At 35.3% G+C, this 15,237-nt stretch overlaps 1 protein-coding gene across 1 annotated transcript in view; it reads left to right on the top strand.

The window, feature by feature from the left end:
* LOC115942618 (protein eyes shut homolog) overlaps window positions 1–15,237 on the top strand; it is a 515,538-nt gene that overhangs the window by 96,166 nt on the left and 404,135 nt on the right. Inside the window, exon 4 of the mRNA XM_081827581.1 lies at window positions 13,021–13,250. Within this exon, the coding sequence (XP_081683707.1) occupies window positions 13,021–13,250 (230 nt within the window). The remainder of the gene's footprint in view (window positions 1–13,020; window positions 13,251–15,237) is intronic.

Raw genomic sequence — 15,237 nt, 5'->3', positions numbered from 1 at the left:
GCATCCCCGCCAACATCTGACAAATGACATTCTTTTCTATTCCAAGGTTTATGTAAAGAAAAAAATAGAACAGCAAACATTTTTAAAATTAATGAAAGATAGAACTATATTTGCATCTTCCTTAGAACTTAGATGGAAAATGATATAGGGTCCTGAGTGCCTGAGCTTGTTTTCTGTAGTACAATAGAATTTTAAGTAATGATTTACATTTGGATTTGAGTTTAATTTTTTGTGTGCCTACTTTAAGATTCCCAACTAATTTATCAGGTTGTTCACATTAGTGAGAAACCAATGACTACCTTTTAATGTAAGCTGTCATGTTTTGAAAGTAAAATTATTGTGTCTAATATTTTTCTTTAGCCTTTTTAATTTTGAAATGAACATTTTTTCTATCATTGCTTTAGCTATTTGTGGCTCTTTTGTATTAGGCCTAGTATGTTAAAATAAACCTCTTAAAACATTCCCCTTATGTAATAGCCTTTTGTAATAACCATATGGTTTTCTCTTTGGAGAAATGATTAGATCCCCTTGATCGCATTGCCTGCAATTCTGCTAGCTGTCCCCTGGTGAATGAAGACATCAAGGGTTGTGATTTCGTGACCCAACTGAGCAAGAATGTAATAAAATGGATTACTATTTATTTGTAAAAGATGTATTTTACTGAATTCTCATGCAAAGTGGTGATACAAGTTCATGTGCTCATTTCTTCTCCCAAATTGCCAAAGAATTGTTTTTTAAGTAAAAAAAAAAAAAAAAATCAGTTCTGAAAAAGGAGGTAGGTACAACTAGGAATTTAAGTAAGATATCTTCCCATTAGGTCAAGATTGAGATAATTTGTCCCCAGCATGAAATTTATATCTTCCATATCACCAAATGGTATTGTTCACTCAGTGAGAGTGAAGGCATTTGCTCTAAGTCCTGTCTGTCTCACCTTTTTCTCTCTCTCTCTTTGCCTAAACCCTGCCTTGACCTCCTACGTGGCTCCAAAATCTGAGATTCACCTATCCTTTTTTACCTTTCTCCCTGAACTATCTATTTTCTGCTTCACTTCCAGATCTACTGTTCATCTTTTTCCACCCTTCTTGGTACCCTGGGAGGCTGACATCTATGGGCTGTAAGTACCCACATCCCTTTGGCCTCTGACTTTCAGCTGTGTTTGGCCAAAGAGAAGGCAAGACACTGAAGGAGTAGAAAGAGGAAGAGATCACTTTATTTATTCTCTATTCTCTGTCAGCTAGATATAAATTTGCGGCGGCTTCATTCCTTTCCCCAGGACCACGGCTCTTATCAGGTGGTCCTTCTTCTATACCCATGTCTTTGTCCACAATGCAGAAAGTACTTGATTTGCTTGCCCATTCAGGTTCAGTGAGTAACAGATTCTATTCTTGGGACACGTTTCCATCACTTGTTGATTCTCTCAAGCTTTTCCAACTTGAAAATAGTCTCGTCATTAAACTCACTTGTTACTCTTTCTGAGTTTGCATCTGTTTTCTGACAGCCCCTGACTAAAGCACACCTCATATATGAAATTAATCACAAAGTCCTTTTGGAAATCAAATGTGACTTTGTTAAATTAACATTTGTTAAGTAGGGCCCCACATGTTAGATGGTGAGCTGTGGTTCAACAAAAGACCACAATGGAATTGAAATAGAGGAGTTTATTATTCACAGGTAGTGGAGGAAGTACATAGCATGCCTTGAGCCACACAAGAGGTCAAGGCAGGGTTTGGGAAGAGAGAGAGAGAGAGAGGACCTAGAGCAAATGCCTTTATTAGGGTCTGTAGGGGGAGTTCTTTGGGGTTCCTGGGCCAAAGCCAGGTTTGTCAGTTCAAACCAAATGGAACAGGATTTTGGTCAATGCCATGGGGATCTTATCCAAGTGGCACACAGGGCAAGTCATTGGGAGATGGGAGAGACTACTTATCACAAAGGCAGTTGGGAAATCGTATTAAAAACTTATATTTACTTGTAAAAACTTACATTTACTCACATGGCTTCACATTGCCTTTAAATGTAGTCAACAAATCTCTGCATGATGCAGCCCCTGCCTGTCTCCCGACTCACCTGGAGGTGCGCGCACGCACGCACACACGTGCACACACACACGCGTGCATGCACACACACACACACACACACACACAGTAACCTTCTCTATGCCAAACCATTTCCAGTTCCCCTCACATGTTGTCTCTTTCTTTTGAGTCTTTGGACATTCAACATCCTTTGACAGGGTTCTGAGTGTCCTTCCCTACACCACACACTTCTTTGCCCACCCTTCTCTAGCCAGCTTCTTCTGGTCCTTTAAGAATCAGCCATAGGGGCGCCTGGGTGGCTCAGTCGTTAAGCGTCTGCCTCTGCCTCTGCCTTCGGCTCAGGTCATGATCCCAGGGTTCTGGGATCGAGCCCCATGTCGGGCTCCCTGCTCAGTGGGGAGCCTCCTTCTCCCTCTCCCACTCCCCCTGCTTGTGTTCCCTCTCTCGATATCTCTCTCTCTGTCAAATAAATACACCCATATCTAAGTCTACTCCCATCTAGAATATATGGAAAACTACAAAAACGTAAAGATACACAAACACACACACACACCACATTCACATGCTACATTTATATATATTAGTGTTGAAAAAAGTGTTCTTTTAATAGGCATGCATTTTGAGAAGTTCCTGGAAGATTAAAGAAAAAAATGATGACTTCCATTTTGGGTAATATAGCACCTGAAAAAAACATTCCAGCTACAAGACAGACATAAAATATAGGCTAACATAGAGAAAAAGTTTTAAATAATTAAAATGCCAAAATAATGAGAAAAATCCCTGATGATGAACTTTTTAAAGGTATCCAGAGAAGAAAGACAAGTTTCCTATATTAGAAGGATAATTGCATGTAGCAAATTAATTTTCAATAGGAATAAAGAAGAGGGAAAATGGAAAACATACAAAATGCTTGGAAAGACCAGGAAATCTTATTTGAAAAGACATAAAATAGAGTAATATGTCATATATAATTATCTCCTATAAATTGAAATAAAAACAAATAACCCAGTTGAAAAGGTGAGAAAAGTATATATTCTAGAGATTTAAAATAGATAAAATGTAAATGACAAATGATATATTTAAAAATCACAGGGGCGCCTGGGTGGCTCAGTTGGTTAAGCGACTGCCTTCGGCTCAGGTCATGATCCTGGAGTCCCGGGATCGAGTCCCGCATCAGGCTCCCTGCTCGGCAGGGAGCCTGCTTCTCCCTCTGACCCTCCCCCCTCTCATGTGCTCTCTCTCTCATTCTCTCTGTCTCAAATAAATAAATAAAATCTTAAAAAAAAAAAAAATCACAATTCAAATCAGAAACAACAGTGAGGTTATAATTTTTATAATGCTTATTCATAAGATACATAACCAACTAAATGAATATGATATTTAATTTTGGTGAGGGATTAGGGAAATTAGTAACCAAAAACAATCTGGGGAACTTACTTTTGTACAGGCTTTTATGGACTGTATATTAAAATACAAATTTGGCATACTTACTTCACCCAACAAGTTTTACTTCTAGGTATTTATTCTTCAGATATATTCATAGATGTGCACAAGATATTTATACAATGAATTTGCTGTCATATGTATAATTTGAAAAATTACATTAAAAATATATGAATAAATTTATATCAATATGTCAATGATTAAATACTTTGTGATACATTTACACTAAGAACTCATTAAAATTTCTGAGCCTTATTTATATGTAATGATGATAAAATATCCCCAAGATATTTTGTGAGGGGAAAAGCATAGAAATTCTTTTTTATTTTAGTTTTATTAAATAACAATATTTATAGCATGATTTCCATGGCAGAGCCTGGCTGGATTCACCAAACTAATTATGTGATTCACCAAACTAATTTTCCTACCTTCCCTGGCATATAGCTAGAGTACTTCCCACCCTTTTTGGCCATATGACTAAGTTTTGGCCAGTGGAATGGAATGGAATAAGATTTTCCATGCTCCATCTTTCCCCCCTCTCTTACCTGGTTAGTTATTTAGATATTTGCATATGACATACAAGGCAACCTTAGAAACCACATCGTGAGAATGGTGAAGGCTATGTCTCCTGAGACTCTGAATGTCAATGAATGACTACAGGAAACAATTTTTCCTTCCACCTATGCTGATTGAACTTTATATGAACAAGAAGTAAGCTTCTATGTTGCTAAGCTACTGAGATTTCAAAGTGTATCTATTACAGGAGCTAGCATTATCCTTTCTAATTCAATTTCACTTGTTCAAAAACTGATTAAAAAAAAGAAAATTAAATTATGTGTCCATATAATCTAGGTATATATTTGTACAAAATGGAAAGTAGAGTGATTGCCTCTTGTGAATGGAGTGGTATTGGGTTGGAGGAGGATATGAATAAGTCCTCTCACTTTGTGTACTTCCATAGCATTAGAGTTATTTGTATTATTTCTTTAGTTAGATATACATATACTATTGATACAATTAATGTGTCTAGGGGAAGCCCAAAAGAAATTTAGAGACAGTAACTTTGGAACTTAAAGGAAGTTCTTTTGTTCTTACAGAAAGAAAGGGATATTTTAAGGTAAAAGTGCACTTTAGGGAAACCTAGCTTATTAAAGGCATGAAGCATGAAATATTGAAAAAATTACACTAAGATGTGGTTAGAACATATATTGGACATATATTAAGGCAGTGGAGGCAGATAAAACGGGAAAATAAGATAGAACCAAATCACAGAAGAAGGTATATTTTCAGTTGGAATAATTTTTGGCATGGGAGTAATACATGAACAAGAACGGTGGGAAGGATGGATTAAAGAAAAACAGGAACTAAAGTCAGAGATACTGAAAAGAAAATATGAACATAGGAGAACTGACAGAATGCAGAAAAGATATTTTACTAGTTTTTAAAAAGGGTGGTAGAGGTTTAGAATTTCAGATATGGAAAGGAAGAAAAGGAGAGAAATTCAGGGTTTCTGATAGTTCCTGATTTGGCATATTGGCATAAAGCATTAATTTAATTCCCATCCAGCATTAGGCTCTAGAGTCAAGATCAGGACAGCTTGCATGTTCTCTGTGATCAGGAACAACCCCCCAGTAGGGCTGAAATGGGAAAGGAGAATCACAATCTATCAATGAGAGTACAGCTCTTCAAAATTACCCACCCTGTATACTGAGAAACAGTGGCTAGTAATACCCTGGAGTAGAAGTTTTTTCTAACACACAGCAATGTTGTGAACATCCATTATGTGAGAATGCTGTGATCTAAAGAACCTTATCTATGAATATGTAATAGTTAAAAAAAATACAAAATTGTGAGAATGAGAAATGTATTCCTTTAGTGAGAAAAATTTGGACAATGTGAAAACATGATCTTTTAAAATCCCCCCATTATGTTAATAGTGAATTAATTTACTTGTGTTTTAAAATGTTAAATATTATTGCATTTGTTATTAGGATAGTATTCTTATTTTATTGAATAATGTTATACTAAAAAAAGAAGAGTAAACCTTGAGCTTAATGTTTTCAGATTGATTCTTCCATGTATAATTTGTTGTTTTGATATTTAATTTTTATCTTGAATGGTAAAAGAGAATTTTACATGTATTAACAGTAATTTTATATATTTCTTCTTTTGATATAATTATGTTAAATACATTTTAAATAGCAAACATTTTTCTGTGTTTTGCTCTCAGGAAGAATTAACTATGATTAATTATTTTTGAAATTATTAGATCAAACTAAAGACAACATGAATTTTTTTTTTTTAAAGATTTTATTTATTTGACAGAGAGAGAGATAGCAAGAGCAGGAACACAAGCAGGGGGAGTGGGAGAGGGAGAAGCAGGCTTCCCGCCGAGCAGGAATCCCGATGCGGGGCTCGATCCCAGAACCCTGGGATCATGACCTAAGCCAAAGGCAGACACTTAACAACTGAGCCACCAAGGCGCCCCGATGATATGAATTTTAGAGCTAGTAGACAATGCTGACAATTTAAATAATTTTTTTTTTTTTAAGAGGGAGTGAGAGGGTGGGGAAGAGAGGGAATCTTAAGCAGACTCTACGCCCAGTTGCAGAGCCCAACATGGGACTCGATCTCACAATCCTGAGATCATGACCTGAACCAAAATCAAGAGTCAGATGTTTAGCCAGCTGAGGCACTCAGATGCCTCTTAAATTAAGATCTGAAGCATTTTTCAATATATTTAAAGCTCTGTTTGATATCATGATGTTCTCATGATTTTGAGAGTTAAAGGAGAAATTAAATTCTTCTCTCTGTTTATTCCCGTTAGCCACCACCACTAAAACATGACTAGGTGCTGTCAGTTACCCTGCATGGGAACTGAAGGCCTGACCACTGAGAAACTCCACAGAAATAGTACAATTTTGTGTCTTTACATAGCAGGCAGTCTTTTGAACATGTGAAGTTTTAATAAAATCTACAAATGAGGAATATATTTTAAGCATGTAAATAATCACACAACCCTAATAACTATAAAAGAAAGGATTAATCATTTTTGTGTTAAATACAACTTTCTTTGTGGCATAATATGCTAAAATAAATTCAAAACATAAAATTGTGAGGGGCTCCTGGGTGGCTCAGTCATTAAGCATCTGCCTTCGGCTCAGGTCATGATCCCGGGGTCCTGGGATCAAGCCCCACATCGGGCTCCTGCTCCGCGAGGAGTCTGCTTCTCCCTCTCCCACTCCCCCTGCTTGTGTTCCCTCTCTCGCTGTGTCTCTCTCTGTCAAATAAATAAATAAATAAAATCTTAAAAAAAAAAATTGTGAAAAATACTTGCTACATATATAACAAAAAGCCAGTTTCTTCAATATACAAAGAACTTAAATATCCAGAAAAACATCTATACAACTAATAAAATGTCAAAGGACATGAACAGATAGTTCACACTTGCAAAGATAAATGGAAAATAACACTGTGAAAAGAGTTTGTAACAAATCATGACAAACTGAGTGGCTTAAAACAATACATTTTCTTACAGTTGCGGAGGTCGGAAATTTTGATATGAGTGTCACTGGGCTAAAATCAAGGTGTTGGTAGGACTGCATTTTTTCTGGAGGCTCGAGCAAAGAATTCAGCTTTTAGAGGCTCTCCACCCCTTGGCTAGTGACCCTCTTTCATCTTTAAAACCAACAATAGTCAGTTGAGTCTTTTTCACATCGCATTCTTTTGACACTGACTCTTCTTCTAAGCCACCAACTTATACTTTTAAGGACAACTTGTGATTACATTGGGCCCACGTGGATGTATCTAGGATATCTAGGATAATATCTCTGTTAAAACGAGCCAATTAGTGGCACCTAGGTGGTGCAGTTGGTTAAGCACTGACTCTTTGTTTCAGCTCCAGTGGTGATTTCAGGGTCATGAGATATCATGCCCTGTGTGGGCCACACTTAGCGCAGAATCTGCTTGGGACTCTGCCTCCCTCCCTCTGCCCCTCCCCGCCTCTCTTTCTCTCTCTCTCAAATAAATAAATAAATAAATAAATCTTTAAAAATAAAAATAAAACAGCCAATTAGCAACCTAATTCCATCTTCAACCTTATAACATACACATTCATAGGTTTCAGTGATTAGAATGTGGATATATTTAAGGGGACCATCATTCTGCTTACCATACTTATGAATAAAGAAATGTAAATTGAGGAACTCCAGGGTGGCTCAGTCGGTTAAGTGTCTGCCTTCAGCTCAGGTCATGATCCCAGGATCCTGGGATCAAGTCCCACATCATCAGGCTCCTTGCTCAGTGGGGAGCCTGCTTCTCCCTCTCCCTCTGCCACTCCCCCTGCTCATGCTCTTTCTCTCTCTTTCTCTCTGACAAATAAATAAAATCTTAAAAAAAAAAAGTAAATTGAAATAACCGTAAGTTGATAGTTTTTATGTAACTGTTAAAGATTTAAAATTCAATAATAAAACTGTTGGCATAAATGTGTTGTGAGTTGCCATTACATGAACTATAGCAACTATTTTAAGGGAAATTTGTCAAAATCCACAAAAAAAATTTTTTTTTTTTTTTTTAGATTTTATTTATTTGCGAGACAGAGAGCATGAGAGGGAGAAGGGTCAGAGGGAGAAGCAGACTCCCTGCTGAGCAGGGAGCCCAATGTGGGACTCGATCCCGGAACTCCAGGATCATGACCTGAGCCGAAGGCAGTCGCTTAACCAACTGAGCCACCCAGGTGCCCAGAAAATCCACAAAAAATTTAAATATATAGAACACTTGTAGGAATGTATGATGCAACAAGGATGTGGAGAAATTGGAACTCTAATATTTTACTAGCAGGATTGTAAAATGGTACAGCATCTTTGGAAAATAGCTTAGCTGTTGCTTAGAATTTAAACATAAAATATATGACTCAGCAATTCTACTCCTAGATATATATTCAAGAAAATTGAAAACATACATCCAGACAAAAGCTTGAACGTGAATGTTCATAGCTGCATTATTCAAATAGACCAAAATTAAGAACTGCTCAAATGTCTATCAAGTAACAAACAGGATGTGGTATATCCATATCAGTGATAAAAAGCAATAAAGTTTTGTTATATACAAAAGCATGAGTGTACCCTGAAAACATTATGGTAAGTGGAAAAGCCAGTCACGAAAGATCACATATTATGATTCCATTTATATAAAGTGTCCAAAACAGGCAAATGTATAGATACAAAATGTAGGCTGAGGGTAGGTGGTGGGGAGTGACTTTTAATAGATATAGTTTCTTTTAGGGAAGACAAAACATAAAATTAGATTATGGTGATGGTTGCACCACTCTGGATCTACTAAAATTTATTGGATCTTGCACATTAAATGGGTATATCTCAGTATAGCTATGAAAAGGAATGTATGACTCAGATAATAGGGAAAAACTTGAAACAGCTTAAATATATTAATCCCAAACTGGTAGGATCAATGATGTATAACCAAACACTACAACACTTTGCAGCTTTTAAAAGGAAAATGAAGAACTGTACCTACTGATAGGGCAGCCTGCTAAGAGTTATTTTTAGGTGAAAAAGTAAAGAGTCAATTAGTATATTCTAGTAGGTGAAAAGATAAGTAGATAAAAGATAAGTAGAATGGAGTATGTACAAACTCAAGATTCCTCCAGCTGAGTTTCTTTCCTTTAATACTTCATCCTAATTTAAAAGTTACATTTTTCTGCTTAAAAAGCAGGGCTTCCAGGGTTCACCTTTGTGAGTGAGTCCATTATTTCTAAGAAGTGGAAGCCAGACAAATGTCTGCTGAGCAGTGATAAAGTCAGCTGACAAGCAAAATCCCTCAGGCTACAGCAATGTGAACTACTTGTTGACTGCCATGCAAATGATTCTGTAGAACTTTCTGGAAACGGGAGAATGGCAGGAATGAGACAACAAGTAGTGTGTCCTCCTTTCTTGTTCTACCTAGAGCTCCCACAACATGATTTGCAATCATTGTCATATCAAGGTGCCTTTCTCTAAGGGTCACGCTTGATTTTGAGTAAAATTAGCATATCATTCAATCATTAATTCATTCAGAAAAAGGTCATTAGAGGTGACTACTTGTTATAGCAGTGACTGGTTCATCACAAAGATACCTGAGAGACAGTCAAGCAGATTCTTTACACTTACTATTTTAGATAGTAAACTAGTATTTAAATAAGAAAGGCAATGAAGTTTTACAGTATTGTTAATTTAAAAAACAATTTTGAAAACACTGAATCTTGATTTATTTCTAAGCTCTCATGCATTCATAATTTTTAGAATGAAAATAATTACAACTTTAATGCTCCTTTTTTTACATTGCTAATTATATCAATATGACCATCATCTAATTGGGTTTAATAAATGTCCACGTTTACTTGATATTTTTAACCTTTTATGTAAAAATAAGTTAAAATGTTATCCAAAGAAATTTTTATTTCTTTTTAAATATATAAAAAATTGAATAACAGTTATTTTAATTCTAAAATAGGTAAATAATGGGGCATCTGGGTGGCTCAGTTGGTTAAGCATCTGCCTTTGGCTCAGGTCATGATCCCGGGGTCCTGGGATGGAGTCCCGCATCAGGCTCCCTGCTCAGTGGGGAGTCTGCTTCTCCTTCTGCCCCTCCCTGCTGCTTGTGTGCTCACTCTCCCTCTCTCTCTCTCAAATAAGTAAATAACCTTTTAAAACAAGTCATTAGAATAGGTGAGTCATGACATAATTTATAATTTTTTTTTTTTTTAAGATTTTATTTATTTGACAGAGAGAGATACACAGCGAGAGAGGGAACACGAGCAGGGGGAGTGGGAGAGGGAGAAGCAGGCTTCCTGCCGAGCAGGGAGCCTGATGCGGGGCTCGATCCCAGGACTCTGGGATCATGACCTGAGGCGAAGGCAGACGCTTAACGACTGAGCCACCCAGGCGCCACCCATAATTTATAATTTAAGAAAAGAAAAATACTGGAAGGCAAGGACTATTAATAGTAATATATCAGATACAAAATTTGATCTTAATAACAGAATATATCATATTGATGCTGTTTTCAAAATTTGATTTATGACCCTGATGTTTTAATTGATGGATCAATTAATAGTAATCATTTCTCTATAATCAGTTAGCAGCTGAAAGGTGCAACACATTGACTTTTTCAGGTGAGACATAGGCTCCCTTAGCAGCTACTGTGGGAGAAAGAAGTAGTGACATTTAATTCAGTCTAATTTATTCCTGAAAGAGATGATTTTTTTTTTTTTTTAATTCATGAGAGACAGAGAGAGAGAGAGACAGAGTGAGAAGCAGGCTCCTAAGGAGCAGAGAGCCCGATGCGGGACTCGATCCCAGGACCCTGGAATCATGACCTGAGCCAAAGGCAGACGCTTAACCATCTGAGCCACCCAGGCGCCCATGAAAGAGATGATTGACTGCAGTTCATGAAGTCCATAGCAAGAGACAGACAAAATGATGAAATCATTAAGAAACAATAAAACTAAAAATTAAATTAGAATATAGAATACCAAGTAAAAAAATCCCATGAACTTTAAATTAGCAGTGCTTGATGGAAGTTACTTTAAAGGGACAAACTTATATTATGAGTTCAAATGGAAAGAACTATGTTAATCTAATAGAATGAAATCCGAGAAAATTGATTATAAGATTGCATCAAAAATGTTAGAATTTATATTATTTATAAAACTAAAGAGCTGTGTAATGGAGTTCTGAAATTGACCCCAAAGATAAAATTATTTTCACTTGCTATTATTCTTGTTAGTACTGTGGTCCATTGCATATGTACAAAATTACTCAAATTAATTTATAAAATGTTTCTTGGAGAGCCTACTTGGGGATAAGCATTGTTGTCGGGAATAAAATGAAGTAAAGAGCAGAGATGATCCATCCATCCATTCTTCGTGGAGATTGCATTCAAGGAGAGAGAAGACAGTCAGCTTAATCATAAATATAACTATATGGCTACAACCTGTGTTAAACACCATAAATAAGAATTTGAGGTTACAAAAGGATTGTAAAACAAAAGAACTGACCTGCACATTAATATTACTTTGGTAAAATGTTTTCATAAATTGTCTCCCTTTCTTCAGCTTCTTTTTATTCCAGTAAGTTGACATGGGTATATACAGGAGATGCAAAAATAATTAAGTCTCTAAATATCAGTCAGAGGTTATCATTGAACTGACTTCTTCTGCCAAGGTTTTTTCTTTATGACAATGTACAAATTAAACATTTACTCAGATAGTTAAGTTGTCGATTATTTGTATCATAGCAAGATTTTTTTACATTAAAAGGATAATTCTCTTGATGATTGTATTAAATGAAAATTCCAAAAGCACTGCTTCCAAACAGTATGTTATACTCAGGAGTACTCTGAAGACATTAATTCAACAAATATTTATAGAATGTTTACTATGAATAAGGAATTCTCCCAAAATGAGGAATTTGTTTCTGGAGGAAAGATAGAAAACAATGACCAGTGTTCAGCCTGGCTGAAGTAGCTCTATGTAAAATAAAAAATATATTCCAAGCCAGTGGAAAATATTCTAGCAGTGGTACAATAACATATGGAATTTTAGAGATAAAAGAAATATTAATTTCTTGTCAGTGAACCAGGAGCAACGAAGAAGGCTACATGGAGGAAATAATATAGATCTTGACTTGGCACTTTAGGTGAAATTTAGATAAGAAGAAAGGAGCAACAATGCAAAGAAAATAGTTCAAACTACCAAAATTCAGTAAGTTCAGAGTTTTTAAGGAATAGTAATTTAATTGGGTAGGAGAGAAGTTAAGGTACTTATTAGGGATCACAATAAAATAGGCTGGAAAGCAAAGAAGAAATTCATTATCAAGAGGCTTTGAATGTAAAAGTAAGCAACTTCATCTTAATTCAAAGGGATTTTTTGTTGTTGTTGTATCATTATTAGACAAGAAAAAAAATTAAGCTGGTAGTAAAATTTGTGAAAATAATTAGGGAATTACTTGCAGGCATTCATAAGGTACCTCTTGGGTAACTTTTAGAAATGAATGCAAGTCATTTTGAAGAATACATATTTCTAATAATCAACCTAGAAATAATTCAGTTTCAAGCAGTTTTACCATTAAAATGTAACATGGCCTAATTTCTTGATCTTCAGTTCCTGAGGGTTAAAATAGCCAAAGTAGAACTATGTTTAGCCAAAATCAAATTATTTTACATAAGAGAACTGACTCTTAGGCTTTTTGAGGTTGATACACCCAGGTTTTTTTTTACTACTTAGAAGAAATTAACTAAGCTTCTCAAAACTATATAGATCAACTACAGCTCTGTGATCCACCTAGGGTCACATTCTGTCACTTAGGCATTTTCAACATTTATAAATCCCACAGCTGGAAAACAAACATGACTATTCTCTTTATCCTCAGTTAAACCGTGCATGCTATTGTTTTTATTTCATCTTATTTTAAATCAGAGTTGCTGTTATTTCTGTTTAAGTTCATGTACTTTTACCTACATTGTGTTTCCTGATCTTTTTATAACCTAGATCCCAGGATTCTAATCTGTCTACAGTGTCCTCTGTTGCTCCTTCTGGTGTAACAGAAGGGCTTGGCTCCCTATGGACTTCCCTCAGCTCCCTTCTTGTAGTGCCATCCATGTGCCAGGAGGATGTGTGTCACAATGGAGGCACTTGCCATCCTGTCTTCCTCTCCAGTGGTATGTTCTCATTCCACTGTGACTGTCCACTACATTTTACTGGCCGTTTCTGTGAACAAGGTAATCAATCTTCATTAATTTTTAGAAATTTCTCCAGAGGGTACAAGGGAATTGCAACCTTATTGTACACATTGACAGATACTAGCACAAACAAGAAACATCTGTATAATTTTATTTAAAAATGAATTCTGATAGAACACTTTTGGTTCAGTATTGTAGAAGCAAACCTAAGATTTTTTTTCTCCATTAGGATTGTTATTCAGATTATATTTTTAATTGTCACACAAAATAAGAGTTAAAGTTGAAAGGTAGTGTTATTTATATGGTTTCTTCTAAAATTATGGTGTAGTCCATCCTTTGTCACCATAGAAACAATTAAGTTCTACTTTATACTATTTTTATTGCTTAGTTGTTAATCAAATCATTATTTTTTATATCTTATAAACAGATACCCATATTTAAATTATTTTGGTAAGAAGAGTACATTATTTTTTGATGTTTAGGAATATTGTTTTAGTATTAATGGAGCTATTTATGAATCAAAAGAAAATTTCCCTATTGTCAACATCTAATGGCCTCCTACGAGTCTCAGTTAATTAAAGCAGTGTTGGGCAATTAGAGCCAGAAACGCCCTGGGCAGATTACAAAGGCATTGGGTCATGATGCATGTCCCTACACTAAGAGCTGAAAAGTGACATTGTTTTCTATATAAAATTAATCACTGGTTCTAAATTAGGTAAGTGAGGATGTGGATTACTATTGGATAATGATCCAGATGGCAAAGAATTTCATTATTTATCCATGATTGTGTTAAATATTTCCTTTTTTAAATACCAAAATGTAGGACCTCTGGAAGCAAACTCATAGGAACACATAATACATTATTCAGCTCTTCTTGCCAAATGACCTTGTATGAGTGCTGTGTGTTAATCTTCAGCCAAATAAGCAAGTAAATATAGTAAAAGGCATGGAAATGTAAACTTCGTCTATTTTATTGCTCATTATATAAATATTATGTGTCCTTAAAGTCTATTTTTTAACTGTAAAATGCTTTTGAGGACACATCACTATTGATTTTTTAGTAAATGTTTCCTAAGTCTGCAAAATATGAGACTTGACTTCCACTACAGTGTGAGATCATTTATATTACATTCTTTAAGTAGAGTTCTAGGGACATAATTTGGATTGTAAAGCTGTTTTAGATCCACACTTAGCCATTTAAAACTCTGAAAGGGCTTTTTCCTTTTTTAATTTCATGTTAGGTGGAGTTTTAGAAAAATACCTTTCTTACCTTTCTTGAACTATACTTTGATTTTTAATGTTTTTTTTTTAATCCAAATTTACTAATGATAGTGAAATTGATGTTACAAAATGAGGAGTCTGTAGTTATTGGTTATATCTCCTGGTCAGTCACACATGTTAAACTACAAATGACCCTCCAGCCATAATCCTTACCTCTCCCACTGAATCCCCAGTTCTCCCTCCTTTAACTCCTTACTGAGTAGCTTTAACACTGATGCACAGACCTATACTTTCCTCCAGAAAGAGAGAAATCCAGGTTTATTTGGAGTTAAACCCAAGGCTTGACTGAAGTTTAGTTGTATTTAGTGTTTTCGGTGGCAGAATGTAGGAGACTGACCTCAGGAAAAGAATTGGGAATATCTATTCTATATTTGTTGTTGAGGATATTTTATTTTTTTTCAGCATTATTAATCATTTTCTACCTTCTACATTTTTTCCTGTTGAATTTACAGTATTTTAAAGACTAATAATTGAATGAGATGCATTATAAAAATTAGGTAATCCACTATAGAATATTTATTTCTAAGTGCAAAATAATCAGAAGCTGTGACTAATTATTACCAATTAGAGATTTTTTTTAAGAAACTTTAAGTCGGTAATATCTGAGGTTTGTGATACTCTAAACAAAATTCATTCAATAGAACTGTTTTTAGATTATCCATTATTATAATATTATCTGTGATTTTGTTGTTCTTGCCTCCTTTTTTGGGAAATATTTCAGTGTAATATTTAGAATGTGGCGTAC

Source organism: Leptonychotes weddellii, chromosome 8 (assembly GCF_054177405.1).
Source record: "Leptonychotes weddellii isolate Sample4059 chromosome 8, ASM5417740v2, whole genome shotgun sequence".
NCBI classification, from domain to species: domain Eukaryota; kingdom Metazoa; phylum Chordata; class Mammalia; order Carnivora; family Phocidae; genus Leptonychotes; species Leptonychotes weddellii.
The sequence above is the reverse complement of the archived record's forward strand: the minus strand, read 5'-3'. Positions and strand labels throughout refer to the sequence as shown.